This window comes from Podarcis tiliguerta (genome assembly GCF_965153285.1).
Source record: "Podarcis tiliguerta genome assembly, chromosome: 13".
Lineage (NCBI taxonomy): Eukaryota > Metazoa > Chordata > Lepidosauria > Squamata > Lacertidae > Podarcis > Podarcis tiliguerta.
Window position 1 is genome coordinate 25022685 of NC_139546.1, and position 21470 is coordinate 25044154.

A 21470-nucleotide genomic window follows, 5' to 3' on the forward strand; every position below is an offset into this window, starting at 1 on the left:
ACTTAACACTTCTGAGTGCAAGGAGAATCCTAGAACCTAAATTCTAGGAGAATCTGGCCCGTTCCCTCCCCAGGGCCCCATCGGCACTCAATGTTTAAAGCAACATCATGCCACTTTAAGGAAATGTAGTTTGCTAAGGCTGCTGAGACCATTATTTCCCTCGTAGAGCTACAAATCTCATGAGTGGTTTAACAATCCATGTGTCTTCTGAGGGAACTCTGGGGGGAGGGCAGGTGAAGAAGCTGTGGTTTTGCAAAACTTTAGTTTTGTCTGATTTATTAGGGTTTGAGGGACAATACACACACATACATGCACAGCGCAGAGCTATGACTATATGCATCCACTGGCCAAACCCTGAGAATGGAGGACATCGCTCCTGCTCTCAGTCCCAGTAATGGTGCTTACCCCCGCATATGAGGCAGATCGCACTGAGGAGCCCTGTCTCGGCGTCATCCATCTCGAGTGGCAGCAGCTGGTTGGCGAAGGCGAAGACCAGGTCTGTGAGGGGCCCAAAGCCTGCGTTGTGCATCTGAGTGCGGTTGAGCGTCAGGCCGTCCGAGAACGTCATGGTGTCCTGCTCCGGGGTGTAGCGCGTGCATATCCGTAGGATCTAGGAAGGAGCATGCGGGAGAGAGGCATGCATCACACAGAGGCTCCCAATGCCTTCCGCAATCCGCAGTGCTATTACAGTGGTACCTCTGGTTACATACTTAATTCATTCCGGAGGTCCGTTCTTCAACTGAAGCACCACTTTAGATAATGGGGCCTCCTGCTGCTGCCGCACCGCAAGAGCATGCTTTCTGTTCTCATCCTGAAGCAAAGTTCTTAACCCGGGGTACTATTTCTGGGTTAGTGGAGTCTGTAACCTGAAGCGTATGTAACCTGAAGCGTATGTAACCCGAGGTACCACTGTAATAGGTTACTATGAGGTGGTGGATACGGGTTCATTTGTGTGCTTTTTTTAAGAGATGAGAACCAGAGTATGGAGCAAGCTTGTTTTCTGCTCCTCCAGAGGGTAGGAGGAACCAAACCAATCAATTCAAACTACAGTGGTACCTCAGGTTACAGACGCTTCAGGTTACAGACTCCACTAACCCAGAAGTAGTACCTCGGATTAAGAACTTTGATGATGAAGAAGAAGAGTTTGGATTTGATATCCCGCCTTTCACTCCCCTTCAGGAGTCTCAAAGCGGCTAACAGTCTCCTTTCCCTTCCTCCCCCACAACACTCTGTGAGGTGAGTGGGGCTGAGAGACTTCAGAGAAGTGTGACTGGCCCAAGGTCACCCAGCAGCTGCATGTGGAGGAGCGGAGACACGAACCCGGTTCCCCAGGTTACGAGACTACCGCTCTTAACCACTATAGCACACTGGCTCATCTCTTCAGGATGAGAACAGAAATTGCATGGCGGCGGCATGGTGGCAGCAGGAGACCCCATTACCTAAAGTAGTACCTCAGGTTAAGAACAGTTTCAGGTTAAGATCGGACCTCCAGAACAAATTAAGTTCTTAACGTGAGGTACCACTGTACTATCGTATCTCAGAAGTTGAATGGAATCCGTTCCAGAAGTCCATTTGACTTTCAAAATGTTCAGAAACCAAAGCGCGGCTTCCGATTGGCTGCAGGAAGCTTTTTGATGGTGAGAACTGTTCCAATAGTGGAATGGATTGTGGACTCTCCTTACAGAGGAGTTTTTAAGCAGTGGTTGGATAGCTTACCTGCCAAGGATTCTTCACCTGTGATTCCTACATTGCAGCAGTTGGACTAAATGACCCTTTGAAAGTCCTTCCAACTCCACAATTCTCATGTGAGTACATGGCTCCCCTATCCCCTTATAGCATAGATACTTCGACTAGTCCAGGGTTTCCCTAACTTGGGTCTCCAGCTGTTTTTGGACTGCAATTCCCATCATCCCTGACCACTGGTCCTGCTAAGCTAGGAGTGATGGGAGTTGTAGTCCAGCAACAGCTGGAGACCCAAGTTTGGGAGACATTGCACTAATGCATTGGGGACCCACCACTGGACCATGGATTGATCTAGGGTGGATAGCAATGGCAGTATGGCCACCCTAATGATAAAAAGAAAAGGGTTCCCCAACGCGTGGTCTTTGGTTCTGAAGAGGCTGAAGATGTCTGCCCTATAGGTTCAAGGATTCCAATGACTTGCCCCTGTCTGAAGGAGGGGCGGGACTCACCAGGATGTCTAGACAGGCGGCTTTCAGGAGCGTGATCTGGTCGGCGATGGTGAGTGTGGTGAAGCCCGGCAACTGCTTGGCGAATTCGACTGTCTTGATGATACACTTTGTGGACAACTCACTGAACTTGTCCCACAGGTCGATGTCGAGAGAGACCCGCTGATCCGAACTGTTGTTCTGTGGAGCAGGGAGGAGGAGAGACCAGAAAGTCAGCATGAAAAGACGGAGAGGAAAATAAAAGAGAGCTGAATGCATTTGAGATGGGGGCAAAAAAAGGTGGGGTTGGATTCCAGCCCGCCCCCCCCCCCTTCAATAGGAAGATTAAGAAGAAATTGATTCTCCAGCTACACTGTCTGGACACCTTGCCTTCCCGTGAAGTACATGGCTTGATCACGTTTTATTTTTTTTTTCTTTAAAACCCTTTTTATTTTAAGAAACAAGTAATATTCCAATATAACATATACAGAATAAACACCTCTAAACAGTGCAGGACTATACAGCAATACATGAAAATATAAAATCCAGGTGCAGGTGAGGAGAAGAATTTATTATATTTTTGTGTTTCTCTGTCATTTTGGGGACTATCTTTAAAAGTAACATCTTCCAACTACGGACAGCTGTTACAAATGCGAATGAACATTTCATGAGTGCCACATCTGCACATATCGGGCTGGGACTTGTGTCTCGCCATCTTTCTGAACTGCTGGCCTAACTAAGCAGCTCCACTTGAGAGACTCAGCTTTTACCTGAGCAGTCCTGGAAGCTGCCTTGCGTAGGCACTGTACTAAAAGACAGGATGTATTTATAAAACAACACAAGCAGGTTCCTTGCCCTTGTGGCTGGATAGAGGAGCCTAAGTAATGTGGCAAGGGCCCAGGGGAAGCTCAGAAGCAAGGAGAGTGGGGCTGCATAGTCCAGCTAGCAGAAGACAGAATGGGCCATTGCAAATGAGAAGCCGAGAAGCCAAGTTACAGGGAACCAGGCAGAGGGCCTTCTCGGTAGTGGCGCCCTCCCTGTGGAACGCCCTCCCACCAGATGTCAAAGAGAACAACAACTACCAGACTTTTAGAAGACTTTTAGAAGACATCTGAAGGCAGCCCTGTTTAGGGAAGCTTTTAATGTTTGATGTATCACAGTATTTTAATATTCTTTTGGAAGCCGCCCAGAGGGTGGGGTATAAATAATAAATTATTATTATTATTATTATTATTATTATTATTATTATTATTATTATTTATTAATATCTCAGATTCCATCCCTGGTTAAAAGGACCAAGTGATGTGGAAAGACCTTTTCTCTGCCTCAGATCCTGAAGAGCTGCTCCATGTGGATTGAACAGGCAATTAGTCTGGACACAGCAAAAGGCAGTTTCAGAGGGAAAGCAATGGAAAAGCAAACCAGCATGGACCAAGGTGCTCAACTAGCAAAACTGATCAAGGTTGCAGAGTTATGGCTTGTTTTGTTTTTGTAGCGGAATTTCAGGGAGTTGTCCAGCTCAATCAGTAGAGCACAAGACTCTTAATCTCAGCATCATGGGTTTGAGCTCCACACTGGGCGGGCCCATCCTGCAGCGGGTTGGACTACATGAGACCCTCGCGGTCCATTTCCAACGCTGCAATTCTAAGCGCAGAACTCTCATAGCCCCAGCTGGGGTTCCCCACCCCAGCTAACATGGATCCCACCTTCCCGCCAACTGCACCAATCAACACTTCCAGCTCACGCTTCCTCCTTCCCTCCCACCGCCTCCCTCGGGCTGCCACTCACCGTGGTATACTTGCCCAGCTGGCAGAGGGCAGGGAAGGTCTCCTGGTGGGCTTTGCGCACTTTCTCTATGAGGTCCTCCACCTCAGGCGTGATGATGTAGCTCTCCGAACATTCCTGCTTGGGGGCGTCTTTCTTCTTCTTGTTTCTGTCATTCCGGACGGCTGGAGAGGAAGGCAAACAAAGAAGAGAGGGTCGCAAAGTGAGGACCGGCGCTTTCCAAGAGAGTGAGAAATCAAGAAAAGCCCTAAAGGGAGAACCAACCCACCCTTCCTCATCTTTGGCCATGGCCATTATTTGTGATTCATCATATAACAACAACGATAAATGGAAAAGCTAAAAGAAATGCACTTAAATGGAAACCAAGGGAGATGCCGGATACTGAGCCACACCACTGGTCCATCAAGCTCAGTTATTGTCAACACAACCTCAAGGATTTAAGGCAGGCAGGGGGTATTCCCAGCCCTACTTGCAGGTGCCAGGGATTGAATCAAAGAGTTGGAAGGGACCCCCGACCCATGGCAATGCAGGAATCTCAACTAAAGCATCTAAGACAGATGGCCATTGAACCCGGGGCCTTCTACAAATGAAGGGTGCTCCCACCACCTCCGCAAGGGAGGCATCCAAGAAACAAAGCCACACAAATACAACAAAAACGCCTCGGCTGGTTGTAGTCTCTCAGCATCCTTCTACTGGCTGTCCACCCTGCCCTAACTCCACTGACAGATCAGCCTTCCCAATCCAGGCCACTGTGTTACACTGGAGAGCGAGGGTGCAAACTGAAAGCGGGCCTGCAGATCTGAAGTCTCAAGAAAGTGACCACAACAGCGTTCGGAATTTGCCAGGTGCATTTGGCACCTGGCCATCGGCCACTTGCTGTGACCAAGTGAAGGTGCCTGGCTGCCAGGAGGGTGCCTGACGCCTCCACCATCTGGAGGTACATGCCTGGGGATCCTTGGATCTTGACTGTTTTAACACACTAGCTGAACACATCCTGTAGAATTCTACCCATGATCTTTTATCTGCACAATCAGAATGGGATTTCAGGAACCAAAAAGCTGTATTGAAAAATACGACTTTCGAGCTGTCTGGACCACAAAAAGGCAACTAGACATTCTGTTTTGGTGACTGTAACCCTGGTTTAAAGAGGCATTAGGCACATAGCTTATATAGCTGAGTTTCTAACACTGGTTCGCAACTAGATGTTGCAGGAGAGGAGGGAGACACCTCCCCTACCTGCCCCTATAGTAAACTAGATCTGTTCCCAATCCTACCTTAGTCAATCCTGGAATGCAAACAGAATGTATTCATTCACCAAATCATTTATTTGGTGCCACAACATGCCACAAGGCATCTTGTTCACTATGTGGCAGCTTTTCATGCCCCTGGGAAGCTAGGAAAACACAACCTGGCTTCATGATGGATGTGCAATATGTGCAAAGGAGCATGTGTGTGGGCCCACATACCCACATGCATGTGTGTCCTTTCCAGAGCTCAGTGACTGGCAGCCAAAGCAACAGAAACCATGCATTTATCCAGCTAAGTGCGGTTTTCTTTGCTCCCAGAAATATTTAACCATTATATTCTTACTTCCAATCTCAGTCTGTTTGTTTAGTTCAGCACTTCTATACCTTTTTCCCCTTGGTGCCAAAAAAAGCAGCACCTGAGATCACATTCAATCATCCCAGTTTTTTTAAGTCATTTCCCAAAAAAATCACAGAGATGCTTAGAAATAGTTATCAAAGAACAAAGTGAAAAGAGAGAGAGAGATGTGCTTAGTGTGTCGGTATAAAAATGACCAGCCACCATTAAGAAAGAGCCTTCTTCATGAAACTTTAAGCAGCAGCTGAAACAGTCTGAGGTGCCTGCTCTGGAGGCACATATTCCAGAGCTTGAGAATCACCACTGAGAAGGCCCTGCACATGTGCACACAAAAATCTATCTGCCCAACTGAAAAGAAGGGTCCAGGTGAACTTGAGATTGCAAGCATTTTCCTTCAGGGGGAGTGCAACTCCATCAAGGGAAGGGAGAACAGGCAACCCTCCAGACCTAAGCAACCCTCCATCCTAACCTGTGCCTTGTTTGACCTGCTCCACTTTCAGCCATTAGTTCCTGAAATGTCTTCCTCCCCTACATTAGTGCTCCCGAAGACCTACCAGGGGCGTTGTCCTCATGAGGACCATCCACTCAGCAAACTGAGAGCGGAATTCTCTTCCACTGGAAACTTGCCAACACCCAAATCTCTTAAGGAAGTGTTCAAAACCTTTTCTGCACAAGCTGTTTATTGGGCAGGGGAGAAAGCTAGAAAGGGAGCGGAGCTCTAAACGTTTGCTGGGTTCTGCCAAGGTATCTGAAATGGGTTGTTTCCTACACGTCTTCCCGTGAGCAGCTCTCTCTCTCTCTCTCTCTAACCTGCCAGGAACCCTAAACATGAGAAGGGGCTAGAAATTCAAGCAGACAAAAGAAAGTCAAACCAGAGCCTCTTAACTAATTTAATTAACCTACATAGAACAAAAAACTGTTCGCAAATTACAGAACTAAGACCCAGGGGCTGCTAAACAAGACGTGGCCACATGCATCAGATTTGTGGCGTTGCCTCTGCGTGGAAGGGATTTATCGAGGCAAGCACAAAGCTTTGTGTATGTTTTTTTCCCCTCTCTCTCTCTTGCGGTATTATATCCTTGCACAGGACTCCAAAGTAGGATAATTCCTGGAGGAAGTCATGTGGGAATGCATGGCTGGTGTGTGCCCTTTTGGGGTATTATTTTTTCCTTAAAAACACACTCACACACTTATATCTATATATTAATAAAATAAATACAAATCGTGAGGCGGTGGCAACGCCAGATGAGTCTTTTGCTCACAGTGGGCTGGTACATTTCACCGCCCTGCCTGAGGGAGGAGGAGGTGGGGGCGGGAGGGAGGGGGATAATTCGGAAATCAGTCATGTCTGCTTGGCAAATTCAATAAAGCGCAGTCCAGACAAGCAGTTGGGGCGGGGGGAAAATACTGCATCCATCATCACATAGGGGCTGGGGGGAGAAAAAGCAGCTGGCACAAGGAGAAGTGTGTGTGTGTGTGTGTGTGTGTGTGTTGTTGGCGCATCTTAAAAGCAGATTTGGGAAAGGTGCCCCCGCGTTCCTCATTTTCTGCGCCCGCTCCCTAACAAACAGTTTGGTTTGTACTTGAATTCCCTCCCTCCCTGGAAAAAAGAGTGGCTCTACATCTCAGGAAGACATCGGTTCCTGCCCTGCCTTAGCTCTGTACCTGAATTCAACGAGAGCCGTCCTCCCGCTAGCTATTATTTGGTCAGCAAAGTCATCTTTCTCTCCCTTAGAACATCTTCAGGGCCGACAGATGGACTGCGGTCATTAAAAAGGGACTCCGGGATTATATATTGCTACTCAGCAAAAATGGGTGGAGAGCAAGGCCGGGACTAGGCCAGAATAATGCCTGCCCCACCCCACCCCTTCCTGATTGCCCTATTTCTTCATTATCCTGTTTCTCACCTAAAAGGCAAAAGGGGTTGGGGAGGGTAGGACCGCCAATGTCCCAGATCAACCACCGATTCCCCACCCATCCAGCCCTCCCTTTCGACTGGATCAATCTGCTATTTCCCCACCCCAAGGGTTTATTAATCTCACCCTTGGAGTTGTCATGGCGAAGTGGGGTTCCCTCCGCCCCCGCCCCCATTACAGTCGGGAGCCATGACAACTAGGCACTGCAGACGCCAGGAGGGCCCTGTCTGCGTCATTTATCTCTGACATCATCAATCACCGGTTGCCGGGGAAACACCCTCAAAATTAGCACAAAGCAGAGGGGCGAGCTCCACGCACCATCTCTTTGGGGTGAAAGCTGGAAAAATCCCTCCATCTCAATGGCAGCTGTTTTGGGGGAGGTTGGAGGAGGACGAGGGGAGTCGTGTTGGGCAGGAGAGGTAAGCTTCCCCCCTCCAAGAACCAGCAAGAACGGGGAACCCTTCCCCTTTCCCCCCCAAATATGTGAAACTGGATGTAATGTCCTACATATCCACACAACTCCAATATCCTATATTTGCACTGGTCAATTTGATGATTGATTTTTTAAATGCAAACACTGCATTATTATTATTTCCACAAGAGATGTGGTGCGGGAGGAAAGATACAGCCGAGCGGGAAGTAGAGAGCCCATTGGCAGGGAAGCCATAACCATGCCTTGAAACCTCAAGGAAGGCCTAGCGATCATGCACGGCCCAGACATTCTGGGTTGCAGCCAACGCAAACTCTGCTCAGAACAGGCCCCTTAAAGTTAAGGGACGTGACTAACTTGGAGTCACCAATTTCAACTGAGTCTCCTCTGAGTACAACTAGCACTGGGTACAACCCTCTCTTTGCTAAACCCTAGAAGTTTTCGCCAACACAACCACAAACTTTGAAACATACCTCCGTAATCCTGAGGACTAGAAATATGACTTTCAAAATGAACATCTCTTGCCTCTCTCATCTCCCTTACCTTTTTCTTTTCTTTTTGCTCTTCCACTGCAAGTGAATATGCCAATAGCCCCTGTTACATTCTCTGTTCCATATCAGGTCTTCTCTTTCCTCTTCCTCCTCCAAAGTCTTTCCAGGACTACTTTAGCCCTCACCTTTCGACCTCCATATCACAGGGGACTCTCTGTGGCACTCTGGTTTGAATTACGATTTGAAAATGCTCTGCTGTTCTTAAGGGAGACACAACTTGTGGATTGGCCAACAAGGCGGCCAACAGCCTTCGTGGAGATTCGAATCAGGACCCATTGACTTTGCTCAATGGCCCTTGTGAGTTTTGAATGTGGAAAGGCATTCTGCGTGGGGGTGAGGACCTGTTACTTTAAGACAGTGGTGGGCAAACTTGGCCCTCCAGCTGTTTTTGGACTACAACTCCCATCACCCCTAGCTAACAGGACCAGTGGTCAGGGATGATGGGAATTGTAGTCCAAAAACAGCTGGAGGGTCAAGTTTGCCCACCACTGCTTTAAGAGGATGCATAGCAGCTTCCCTTCCTCCCCCACTTACACTCCTTGGACATGCCAACTTCGAAGCATTTCTGCAGGCGGCAGTATTGACAGCGGTTCCGCGTCACTTTGTTGATGATGCAGTTCTTGTCGCGGTGACAGGTGTACACCATGTTCTTCTGGATGCTGCGGCGGAAAAAGCCCTGTAAGGGGGAGGGAGAAGAGGGGGAAAGCAAGGCATGAGACCAAGGCAGACCCTTCCTCCCCTCACTTTCAGCCCCCCACCTGGAGTGGGCTCTGCCAATGTTGCTGCTGTGTGAGACCGGATGGTGTGTGTGTGTGTCCCCTTCCCCACCACCACCCTGCTTCTATGTCCTGTCTTTTTATATCATAAGCCTGAAGGAAAGGGCTGTGTTATTCTTATTGATTTGTAAGGACGCTCTGGGAGCGAGCTTTCCTGGCTCAAGAGCAGGGTATAAATCCTTTCGAGTGAGTAAATAAATAAACCATGTGCATGAAGCTCTTTGCACATGCTAAAAAAAAGTACTACAGCAGGGGTTGGAAACCTGCAGCCCTGTCCCCTCAGATGCCGATGACTACAACTCCCATCATCCTTGACCACTGGCTGGAGCTGATGGGAGTTTCAACATCCTCTAGAGGGCCCCACAGGCTCTTCCTTTTCTGCTGTCAAAATGTTAAGAGCTGCCCAGGGAACAGAAGATAATGCCAATATATTTCACATCTGGCAACCAATGTGGTCCCTTTGGTTTCAGATAGCACATGGGTTGACAAGTCTAAAAAGCCCAGGGCACATATTTTCAAGTTCCTCTAAACTAGAGGCTAATGGTGACTCATTTACCAGAAGAAATGTATTCAGCATTGACTCTGGAAGTGTGTACTTGATTCTGACCAAACTAAGCCTTCCGGTGTCTATTTTATGCAACTACATCCACAGGGATGGGCCTCACAGAAAAAGGCTTTGCCTACCCTCGCACTACTGCTGCCCCCACCTCAAAGAAATCCAGGAAGCCTGATTTACACTCTCAGAACTAATCAAACTGAATATATTTGATGTTACAATAAGTCGGGGCTTCAGAGAATGTAGGGCTTTAGTAATGACGGAAGAGTAAGAGGGAAGGGCAAACATTGTTCTACACATGAGGGCTAGAAACCTGAGACTCTCAGGATTGCAGCCTCCTCTCTGAAATTATACTGGGGTGCAGAATATTGCACATTCTCAAGAGAACCAAATGTCAGCAGCTGTCTTAAGTGCTAAACACCCCCCAAAAAAGCTGGCCCTGCAACCAACTGGGACAGGCACGCAGTCAGAAGTTGAGGCCCATTGCTTTGGGGGTGGCCATGGCAGAGGCCCGGCTACTCAATGGCAGAGGGGAGCGAAGACAACATTGCCACGTCCCTCTAATGAGATTAGGAGACTCCTGGCGGGGAAGGAGAAAGGCCTTTCTTCCAGGCTACCAGAGGCACAAAGGGCCTCGTGTTAATGAGCCAGAGGGAAGGGATTTGCTGGTGGGGACCGAGCACATAGCACAGCGCCTGCCCGCTCAGGCTGATCTCTGCCAGCCCGATCTACAGGGTCACACTGCCAAGCCCGGTGCAAGTGAGGGCATGTGTGTGTGCGCACAGGTAGAGCAACTGGAGCTCATTCTCTTAGCAGAAAGACAGAGGAATAAACTGGAATTTTGAAAAAGAAGAGTGAACACAACTCTTGTGAATACACTAAAACACACCCTTGTTTCCCACGCCAGCTATCCTCATCCTTCAAGAAGAATCAGAATTATCGATAATTAGGGTTGGGATGTGTCCTCTTTTTCCAGGACATGTCCTCTTTTTCATGGGTTTGTAAAGTGAAAGTCACCCTAGCAATCCATCGTTAAAAGTAGAAGTCGACAAGTGTGTCCTCTTTTTTTTTCCCCTCTTCAAATATCTGTTCGCCGGGGGGGGGGGGGGGGGTTGGACTAGATGACCCTGGGGGGTCCCTTCCAGCACTACAATCCTATGACCCCAACTACATTGCTCTTACAACAATTCGCTTGTCTCAATCTGCAAGAAGGAAAAACGCACACAGTGGAAATGGCCTTAACTATGGACTAAGGCAGAGGTTTTTAAACTGCGGTTGCCAACCCGGTGCCCAGAAATCTCCACTGCTGAAGACATGCCTCTTGATACTTGAGATGTATTATTTTCAGGACTCAGCTTGTGTGGTTTTTTGTTGGTTTTTTTTGTAATTTTAAGTTGTTTTGCACTATTTTTAATATTGTGCTTTAATATCAATGAGGCTTTAAAAATTGTAATCCACCCTAGGACCTTAGAGTGAGGGGCGGGTAATAAATTCTAACAATAATAATATTAGCAATGACAACGATAGTGATAATAATTCCTCCTAGCATGGAAGAGTTGAGAGATTGGCTTCTAAGCTCTGTGTGAACACTGCTCTGTCCCCCTATACCCATGGGATAGGGGCAAAACCTAAACTTAGTGGCCTCAGATTATTATGGGACATGGCATCGCAGTACCAGCCCTAATAGCTGGGTAGCAGGTGGTAGCAACAGGGAAACAGAGTGTTTGTGTGACTTTCAATGGGGCCTAGCAACAAGGCCTGTGTGCGGGGGGAAACACGCCAGCCAGAAGGAGTGAACGTGTGGTGTGCTTCACTTTTTATCGTCCCCACTACATCGCAGTACCTCTCTCAAGAGTTCCATGTTCGTGGCCCCTGTTTTGTAATTGCCTGTGGTCTGTCTCGGCGGCTAAAAAACTGTATTGCAACTTGCACACCCAACCAATTGGCACCCCCCCCCATGTCTTTCCCCTGCAGTGTAGATGTCCTCCTTTCCCAGCTGCCCTTTCCGTTCTCACCTTGCATCCTTCACAGGCGCTGACCCCATAGTGATAGCCAGAAGACTTATCCTGGCACACAAAGCAGGGCTTGTAGATTCGGGGCAGTGGGGGCGGTGAAGGGGGGCTGGGCACAATCTCTTCCGAGCTGGTACTCTGCGTTTCAATGGCTGCAGAAAAAAAGAGAAAGAGAAATCAGGTGAGCTTCTCAGGGCCTAAATACGCAAACAGAAGAGGCTGCATTTGGGGTGAGGGGTGGGGAGTCTGCCTAGAACCTACATGATGAAATCACCCAACCAATTCACTTTCATAATGCCACTTATGGGCCTTGTGTTCATACATCACTTGTCTCCCCTATGTTTGAGGACTGAATGCTTGGCTGGAGCTGAATGTGTGAACCGTTTCCACGGAAAAAACCATTGCATGCAAGGTGATGTGAGGAGAAATGAAAGCTGTGTCCATGGCATTTGATCTGTGACATGGTCCATTCACACATTTGATCTGTGATGGGAAACAGACGCAAGACAAGGAAGGAGCAAGGGCATGTGCTCTTGAGACATTTGCACACAAAAATATCTTACTTGGTTCTGCCTACTATTAACTGCCCTTAAAAAAAAAAAAAAAACCCTTCCAAATTCTCTGCAGGGATACTAACGCAGGATGCAAGGAAGATTACATGCTAAAACAATTGCTGTTTGGTTATCAATTTGTATCCTTTGCACTGAATTTGGGGTTTTGTCTTGACTGAACTTTGAAATTTGGGGTGGGGTGGGCCCCCGCAAATCATGCAACGGCTGTTAATCAAGAGGCAAATCCCAGTACAGTGGTACCTCGGGTTACATACGCTTCAGGTTACAGACTCCGCTAACCCAGAAATAGTACCTCAGGTTAAGAACTTCACTTCAGGATGAGAACAGAAATCGTGCTGTGGCGGCACGGCGGCAGCGCAAGGCCCCATTAGCTAAAGTGGTGCTTCAGGTTAAGAACAGTTTCAGGTTAAGAACAGACCTCCGGAACGTATAAAGTTCTTAACCCGAGGTACCACTGTACAAATGTCAGCTGGCCTCCTGGGAAAACCATTCTGTGGTTTTAACAGCAGGACTGGAGCCTGAGCTGCCCCAGCACTCTGTCCTGGAGGGATGCTGCTCAGCTGCTCATATTTTAGCAGGCAGATTCTGAAACCGTAAAGCCTTTACGTAAGATACCCTCCCAGAGAAACACTGAGAAGTGGGAACAGGACAGCCCAGTAGGGAAGAGTAACCCCAAACAGGGATGCCCGAAGGCCTGGAAGCTTTGGAAGCCGCCTCCAGCATGCTCTCCGCAAGGGTGGGATGGCACCGCAGCGATATGCGATTTGACATTTTCAGGCCAGAGAAATAAGATGTGGGATTGAGCCAGACACAGCCAATCCCAGGAGCTTTACATGCTTGGCACAGCAGCTCAACAGAACAGGGCGGGGTGGTGGGGAGGGGGAAAGGGAGGCAGCGCAGTAGGGACTTGACGCTGCTGGATTCCTGGATCCGGAAGGGAAGGGGTTTGCTTTCGGGAAGGACGATAAAACAATCTGGACACTTGTCTTAAAAACAACAACAACAATACCTGCAATTTAATGCCAGAAACACACACACACACACACACACACACACACACACACACAGTGTTACTGTACAGACCAAAGTGCCTCTGTGCTTTCACAGAGTGCATATCTGCTTAACAACGGAGTTTAGCAAAATAACCGGGGTTCTTCTAGGGCAAAAGGGGTGTGAATAGTTGTTGCGTGGTTGCTCCAAGTTAATTAACACTGACTACAAGAGTGCAATCTTGTGTCTGTGATATGAGGCAGGGAATCCCCTATAAAGTATGTCACATTTCTCTGTGGGTGGGGAGAGATAACGCAGTTGCGACAAAGGAGACCTTCGGTGCTGGTTAGAAATGGTGCAGAAGTGTGACGGAAGGTAGAAAAGGGTTTTTAGAAGACATTTAAAATGCAATATATCCTACAGATGATCCCTAGAGGAAGAAAAGCCTGGGAATCTGGACTCCTAGCCACCGATGCAGAAGGAAGCAGGTCTAGGCTGGTTGTAACAGGATGCAGCTAAAAGCCTGGATATTATTCCCATCTGAGAGAAGGAAGCAGGGGTCTGAGATGGGTTACAGCAAATGGGATGGGAAGCCAAGATTCTGAGGGGCCAACTTGCAGGATTAGTTAAGGAGGGAGCTCCCTCCTGCCAAAAAACAGCAGAACAAGGTGAGCTTAATTTCACTGAATCAAAAATCTGTTGGCATAAAAAGCACGCAAGCTCTGGAGTTATACAGATCCTTCAGCAGGCAAAAAGGTGCCTAAAGGAAGCTGGGGACAGGAGGTGGCGAGACAGAGGTGCTGCTGGCCAGCAGGGAAGCTGATCTAAGGATGGGTATTTATCCTGTTCCGGATGGGATGATCCTCCTTCTCAAGAGTCTGGCACATGGTTTTGGGATTATCCTGTGCTCCTGGATGCTCAAGTGGTGGCTGTAGCCGGAAGTACTTTTGCACAGCTCGGGCAGGTGGGCCAGGCTGGTGTAGTGCATGGGTAGGCAAACTAAGGCCTGGGGGCCGGATCCAGCCCAATTGCCTTCTAATCAGGCCCACGGACGGTCCAGGAATCAGTGTGTTTTTACATGAGTAGAATGTGTCCTTTTATTTAAAATGCATCTCTGGGTTATTTGTGGAGCACTGGAATTCGTTCATATTTTTTCCCCAAATTATAGTCCGGCCCCCCACAAGGTCTGAGGGGCAGTGGACTGGCCCCCTGCTGAAAAAGTTTGCTGACCCCTGGTCAGCAAATAGTTAAGAGCACTGGACCTGGGACTCAAATCTCTACTTAGTCATGAAGCTTCCTGAGTGACAGGACAGTCAGATTCTCTCCCCCCCCCGCCCCGCCTTCTCTCCCAGTCTAATGTAAACATGCCCTAAGTTTATGGAAGTGAAGGTGGGATAAAAATGCCTCAATTAAAAAAACAACCCCAAAACAAACCAACATCACAGCCCTTCCTGAAGAAGACAGCCACTATCACTCATGCTTTGGTCACATCTAAGGTTAGACTACATCTAAGGGACGTGGGTGGCGCTGTGGGTTAAACCACAGAGCCTAGGACTTGCCGATCAGAAGGTTGGCGGTTCGAATCCCCACAACGGGGTGAGCTCCGGTTGCTCCGTCCCTGCTCCTGCCCACCTAGCAGTTCGAAAGCACATCAAAGTGCAAGTAGATAAATAGGTACCGCTCCAGCGGGAAGGTAAACGGCGTTTCTGTGCGCTGCTCTGGTTCGCCAGAAGCGGCTTAGTCATGCTGGCCACATGACCCGGAAGCTGTACACTGGCTCCCTCGGCCAATAAAGCGAGATGAGCGCCACAACCCCAGAGTCGGTCACGACTGGACCTAATGGTCAGGGGTCCCTTTACCTTTACCTTTAAGGTTAGACTAGTAAGCTCTACATGGAAGTATGTCTGGAAACTACAACTAGTGCCGAGTGCTTTTTCCTGAGGTCCACCATGTGGAAGCCATTGCTTTTCTTTGAACTACTCTGGCTCCCAGTTTGTTTCAAATTCCAAAGCAACTTGGACTTCTTGTTTCCAAAGGAGGTTGCTAGACCATTGAGATATTTGCAGGGTTTTTTGCTCCATGTCCTGCCATTGTACAAAGGACGACGAACCTTCTCCATGGTGGCTCCTAGGCTATGGAACCTCCTCCCCTTGGAAGGTCTGTTTACAGATTCTTCCCTCCACTCCTCCCAATGGATGCTGAAGGCCATCTTACCATCTGGAGTTTTACGAGGACAACTTGTGTTCATTGCACGAGGCCCCTGATTTCATCCTGCTTCTGTTTCTCTAAGATGTTATCAGGACTTACTATTATTTCCCACCCTCTCTCGATAAGTCTTGTTTGTTAATTGGTGTTTTATTGTTTTATTTTGGGCTTTTAACTTGCATGTGCAGCCTTGGGGCTGTCCTGGCTGGAAAGCAGCATAAAAACTAATTGTAATCCAACGTAACATGACGGCAGGCCCTAAGATGCACCCCCATCCGATCTGTGTGCCACAAAATGGAGCCACATGGAATCTTTTAAGGAAAATCTGACCTAGCAGAGAGGTGGACTCAAGAGGAAAACCTCCCTCCAAGCTTCTAGGCTCCAGTCCCATGAAATGCTCTGTGTGTGTGTGTGTGTGTGTATACGCACGTGCGTGCGCACACACACGAACACACACACACACAAGTTTACTGATCTCACCTCCACCCTGGCACAACCTTGTTCAAATGTTTTGGTTCCCACGACTCCTGGATTCAAGACTGCTCACCAGAGGGGGTGTGGTGGCATGTACAAGACATGGGGTCAAGACCAGCCGTCCTTCTCCAGAGGGGAGAAGGGGCTATGATCTAGAGAAGAGTAGAGCGGAGGGAAGACTGGGAACCAAATGCTGGGTTCTTCCCTTTTCTTTTTTCTTTTGCCACAGTTGTCAAAAGGCAAGGTGGGTCCGAGCAGCATGTCAATAAAAACAGACGAGAAGCTGTGGCCGTGCAAATGCGCGGACCTGCATGGGCACAGTCGCAAAACAAGGGCAGCAATGAAAAGAAACACAGCCTGCACATGTGCGATGCGTTTTCCGCTCCCCCAGGCATGAAAAGGTTAAGGCGCTTGGCTGCACACCCACAGCCCCTTTCCTGTAGGATGTCTGCCGATGTTTTTCTTCAAGCCGGAGTCCGGAGTAAACCAGTCAGACAGGATATTAAAAGGCCTGGCCCTGCGCAGGGTTAGCAGGCCTTCAGATGGGAAAGGCCTCCAGGCCAGTCCCCCAAGGATGGGTTTGATTAGCTCCCCCCTTCTTAACCACTTTTTTTAAAAAAATAAAAAGCCCCATACACACACACACACACACACACAAACCTTGCAGGGAATAGAGCCAGGATGTGGCCTGCCAAACAAAAGGGCTGGCGCATGCCAGGAGATTAGACATGAAAGGGGTTTCGTTTGAGTGGGGCCTCTGCGCAGGAAGAGGCTCACAGCTGGGGAATGCACCCTGAGGACTTTGCACCAACTCACGGCTCATGACGTCCTCACCCTGATGGCCCCAAATGCAAGGTCTCACAAGGCCGATTCCCCCTCCCATCCCTACCCCAACATGCGCGTGCGCACACACCCTAGTGTGGCCCAAAGCCAACCACAGGGGAGACACAGAGGCACATGGCTATCTGAGCAACTAATATGCTGGATTCTATTCCTAATTCTGAGAAAGGCTGAGAGCCCAGCAGGTTGGAGCCAGTGCTGAATTGCAAAAGGGAGAGACTGTCTCTCCTGGAAGCCCTTTACAGTGGACGCTCGGGTTGCGAACGTGATCTGTGCAGGAAGCACGTTCGCAACCCGCAGCGACGCGTTTGCGCAAACGTGGGTCGCAATTCGGCGCTTCTACGCATGCGCAAAGCACGGTTTAACGCTTCTGCGCATGTGCCGAAACCTGAAAGTAACCCGTTCCGGTACTTCCGGGTTCGGCGCGGTGTGCCACCTGAAATTGCGCAACCCGAAGTGTCTGTAACCTGAGGTATGACTGTATTCATAATCCCAGATACATAGGGGACTGGTTGTGTTTAAGCCAGTGATGAGAGAGGGGCACTCTTCTCTACAGATGCTCAGAAACACCCTTTGTTATTTCATTTGTTCCACTGCTGTACAGAAAACAGGTCTGAGACGAAGCCCTGACTCAAAATTGCTCATTTATCACAATTGTCATTATAGCTAGTATAACCTGGATTCCTGGGTTGTTTCCTCAAATCTGCAAAGAGTCTGTTGGGTTGGGTTCATGAGTAAAACAAGGAACCAGGCAGGAAGCCAAGACAGGATTCTAACGAGGGCCAAGTAATACATTTAGCAGAATCAAATCATCAAGCTTTTCCTGGACTGTACAACTTCAGGTGGAAGTGTATGAGAGTGTGTGGGGTATATTAGAATGCTCACTCCCTGCACACAGAAAGACAGCACATCAGGGAACAGGGCAAGCTGAAACATACTTACTTCCCCTTTCATGCTTATTTTGTACATGTAAGGTTTCTAGTTTTGTTTGTTTTCTTTAGGATGCAATTACCTCATCTTCAGTCTGAAGTGGTACCGTCCAGGAAAAGATAGTTACCACATGAATATGCCTGAAGGTATAAATTAGCACTTAGTTGGAAGCAGGGGTTTGGGGCCTGCTTCTGACGTTGGGAAAGGGAGCTGGTTTGTTGAGAGGAGAGGGAGGGCTCTTTTCGGAGTCTTAAGAAGGGAAAAGCAGAACATTTTGGAGCAAAGGTGGCGGCTATGCCATGTTTCTAGCTATGGGAAAATAAGAGTCGAGTCTAGGAAGATACAATGGAAGGGGAACATTTAAGCTCTGAGAGCCCTATTAATTTTCTCTCTCACACACACAAAAAAATTCCAGCTACCCAGCTTTCTTAAACCTGGAGAACAAACCCAGGAAACCTGAAGGAAACACACAGCGACTGCATTTTGAGGTATTAACTGTCAGGACTTAAGATAGCTCAGTGTGGTGCTGATAATGCCAAGGTTGCAGGTTCGATCCCCGTAAGGGTCAGCTGCACCTTCCTGCATTGCAGGGGGTTAGACTAGATGATCCAATTCTTATGATTCAAGGATGGCAACGGTTTAGATTTATTCCGTATAGGCCTATTCAGACATCAACCATTTCTAACCTTTAGCATTATTAGCCCTCTTTGTTCTGCTTAGAAAAGTCAGTGGTGCCTCCAATTTCCTGTTCGGCCATGACACCTACTAATGTCTCTCAGCACACAACGCCTCTACATTTAAACAAGTTTAAGCACAGCCTGCCCTCGGTAGTCTCTTATGCAGCCAATATGGAATCCAACTCCCAGGATGGCCAATGGTGGTGGGGTTGATGGGAGTTGGAGTCCCAACATCATCTAAAGGTCCCTGTGCTACTTTTTGCATCCTAGACCACTGGCCCTCAACTGGTGGGTTGAGACCCACAACTGGGCCTTGCCACAACAGGACCACCACCAGCACACACTATGACAAATTAAGAAGTGGGTCCCCAGATGCACACATGGGGTTAAAAGGTGCATCCAGGGTCTGAGAATGTTGAAGGCTACTATCTGAAGTCACCAGGAATGTCCCCAACTTGAATATATATATATGTATGTATGTAATTTTAAAAGCTTTTGTTGTTGTTTAATCGTCTTAGTCGTGTTCGACTCTCCGTGACCCCATGAACCAGAACGAACAAATTTTATTATTTTGGCCACAGACCAGTTCCAGCCCACATACAATATCAAGGAAGTCATAAAACACGATAGGGATAATACAGATATAGCAACAGTTAAAAAAATATATATATATAAATTAAAACTTAGTCACTAACATAGAACCTAAAATTATCATTTAAAACCTTCATCATTATGATAGCACAGTTTGTTCCCTAAATTTTATGGCAATTGCACAGAATTTGGCTGCCCTTAATGTGGTCTCAGGATCCTTGTCCTCTACCAGGGATTTTAGACATTGCCTTGGAAACAAGCTACACTTCTTCAAAGCAGGGGTCTGAATGAGGCCCTCTTTGCCTCTCCATCCCATCCTTGGGAGTTTCCCCAGGCCACCCCCTTTACTGTGCTGAAACATCTCCTTGACCTGTGATAATAATGCCTCTTGCCTGACAGGAATTTAGCCTCCTGTACAAAGATAGAGGAGTCACATCTGTTGCCTTGAATGAGCTTCCCCACCCTTGCTTTATAACATCTGCAGTTCTGCCACACGTCCTGCGCCAGTGCTACCAAGATAATTGTGAAACACTTTTAAACACTGCCAAGTTTTGTTTTTTCCTGCAGCTTTGTTTTTTTAAAATGGGATAATATATGGGATAATATATTTATTCAAAGCAATAAAAAAAATATCCTGCAAGCTGTCATCTCCCTTCTACAGGAATGCACGATTATTCGCCTCTGTATGAAAGACAGTATGGTATAGTGGTTAGTGTGTCGGACCAGAGCCTGGGAGAGTGGGGTTCACATCCCCACTCAGCTATGAAGCTCACTGGGTGACCTTGGCCCAGTCACTGCCTGTAAGCCTAACCTACCTCACAGGGTTGTTGTGGGGATTAAATGAGGGGGGGGGGGACGACAACGACCCATGTATGCCACCTTGGAGGAAAAGGTGGGAAATAAATGCAAATAAATAATATGCTTTTACCTCAGCACTCTCCTGTTCTACAGAATGGTCCCAAGTCCCGCAAGAATTTCATGGAAGAGACACTCTCATGCCTAGCAACTCCCTTTTGCTACGCAAGCTGACCATCATCTCACGGCCTACTATAAAGTTTCAGTTCATTTCAGGCTTTCGTAGAAAGTTTTGACGTCCTTCACTGTCAAGATATTTTGCCCCCAGTCACCCAGCTTGTCCTAAATCCCTTATTTGTCAAAATGGGGCAGTTGCCATAAGGGTTTGTGAGGGGGGTGGGACACCTCCTGCAAAGCAGGCCAAGGCCCCAGAACAGGGAATGTACAGTTCACAATGGATTGTTCCCAGCCCCCCATCGCCTGGGGCAAAGACAAAAGGGAAAGCCAGTAGCTAGAACAACGAGATGACTGTTCCCCTTGCCAACAGGACGGCTGTCGGGTCACCCAATTATGCCCACGGAGGCGCAAATTAACTGCTCTCCGACATGCCCTTGCTGGGCCAGAGCCAAGGGTGCCCACCTCCCACCCAAAGGCAGCAAACAGAGGTCGTATTCTTTGGTGAAAACTGCAGGTGCGGAGGGGAGGTCAGGGCTTCTGGAATCTCTCTCAAAAGACGGGGGGCACTGCTGCCCCTTCCCCTGTCACAGCCCCCGGCAACCCCTCCCAATTTAGTCAGCAGAATATTTTCTTTGGGAGGGGGGGAAATGTTTGCAAGAAAACCTGTCACAATTCCCTAGGCCACACTGCAAAAAAAGAGAAAGCTGTTTCCATGAGTGCAGAGCCACTTTATTTAGGGTCAGAAAGGCCCCCCCCCCAATCTTTTCCAGCGTACTGCAGTGGGCGGGGGCCGTGGGGCAAGTACAGTGGTACCTCGGGTTACATACGCTTCAGGTTACAGATGCTTCAGATTACAGACTCCTCTAACCCAGAAATATTACCTCGGGTTAAGAACTTTGCTTCAGGATGAGAACAGAAATCGTGCTCCGGTAGCACGGCAGCAGCAGGAGGCCCCATTAGCTAAAGTGGGGCTTCAGGTTAAGAACAGACCTCCGGAACGAATAAAGTTCTTAACCCGAGGTACCACTGCAGAAGCAATTTCTTGCAGGCCCTATTTATCTTGAACCCACACAGCCCCACCCCTCATCGTTCAGCCACATTTATTTAGTAGCACCTGCTCCCATCCTAGTCCCTGGCCCTTTTTTTTTTAGGTACGAGCTAATAAAAGAGTGCTTCTGTGCATGTATGAAATGCCCTCTCCTCACCTCTGAAGTCTGATCCCATTTCCTTAAAGAGTTAAAGGCCAGGACTTCTTTTCAGAGCAGCTCTGCTCTAAATTAAGCGGTGCCCACAACTCCCTTGGGAGAACTCAGTCCAAAATGGCTTTTGAATTTTTTAAAAGCTTAGATATTCCGCACCACTGTAAAAACTTAGGCTGGGCTTCCAGAATGTGCAAACAGATAGAGACAATGCTCTCCCCACC

The 21470-nt window shown here is 48.2% G+C and overlaps 1 protein-coding gene across 3 annotated transcripts in view; it reads right to left on the bottom strand.

Moving 5' to 3' along the window:
- RARA (retinoic acid receptor alpha) overlaps positions 1-21470 on the bottom strand; it is a 164953-nt gene that overhangs the window by 4139 nt on the left and 139344 nt on the right. For all 3 annotated transcript variants that reach the window (XM_083408689.1, XM_083408688.1, XM_083408690.1), the window contains 5 exons: positions 11800-11948; positions 8987-9128; positions 3957-4117; positions 2193-2369; positions 406-610 (listed from right to left, as the gene is read on the bottom strand). In XM_083408689.1, the coding sequence (XP_083264815.1) occupies positions 406-610; positions 2193-2369; positions 3957-4117; positions 8987-9128; positions 11800-11948 (834 nt within the window). The remainder of the gene's footprint in view (positions 1-405; positions 611-2192; positions 2370-3956; positions 4118-8986; positions 9129-11799; positions 11949-21470) is intronic.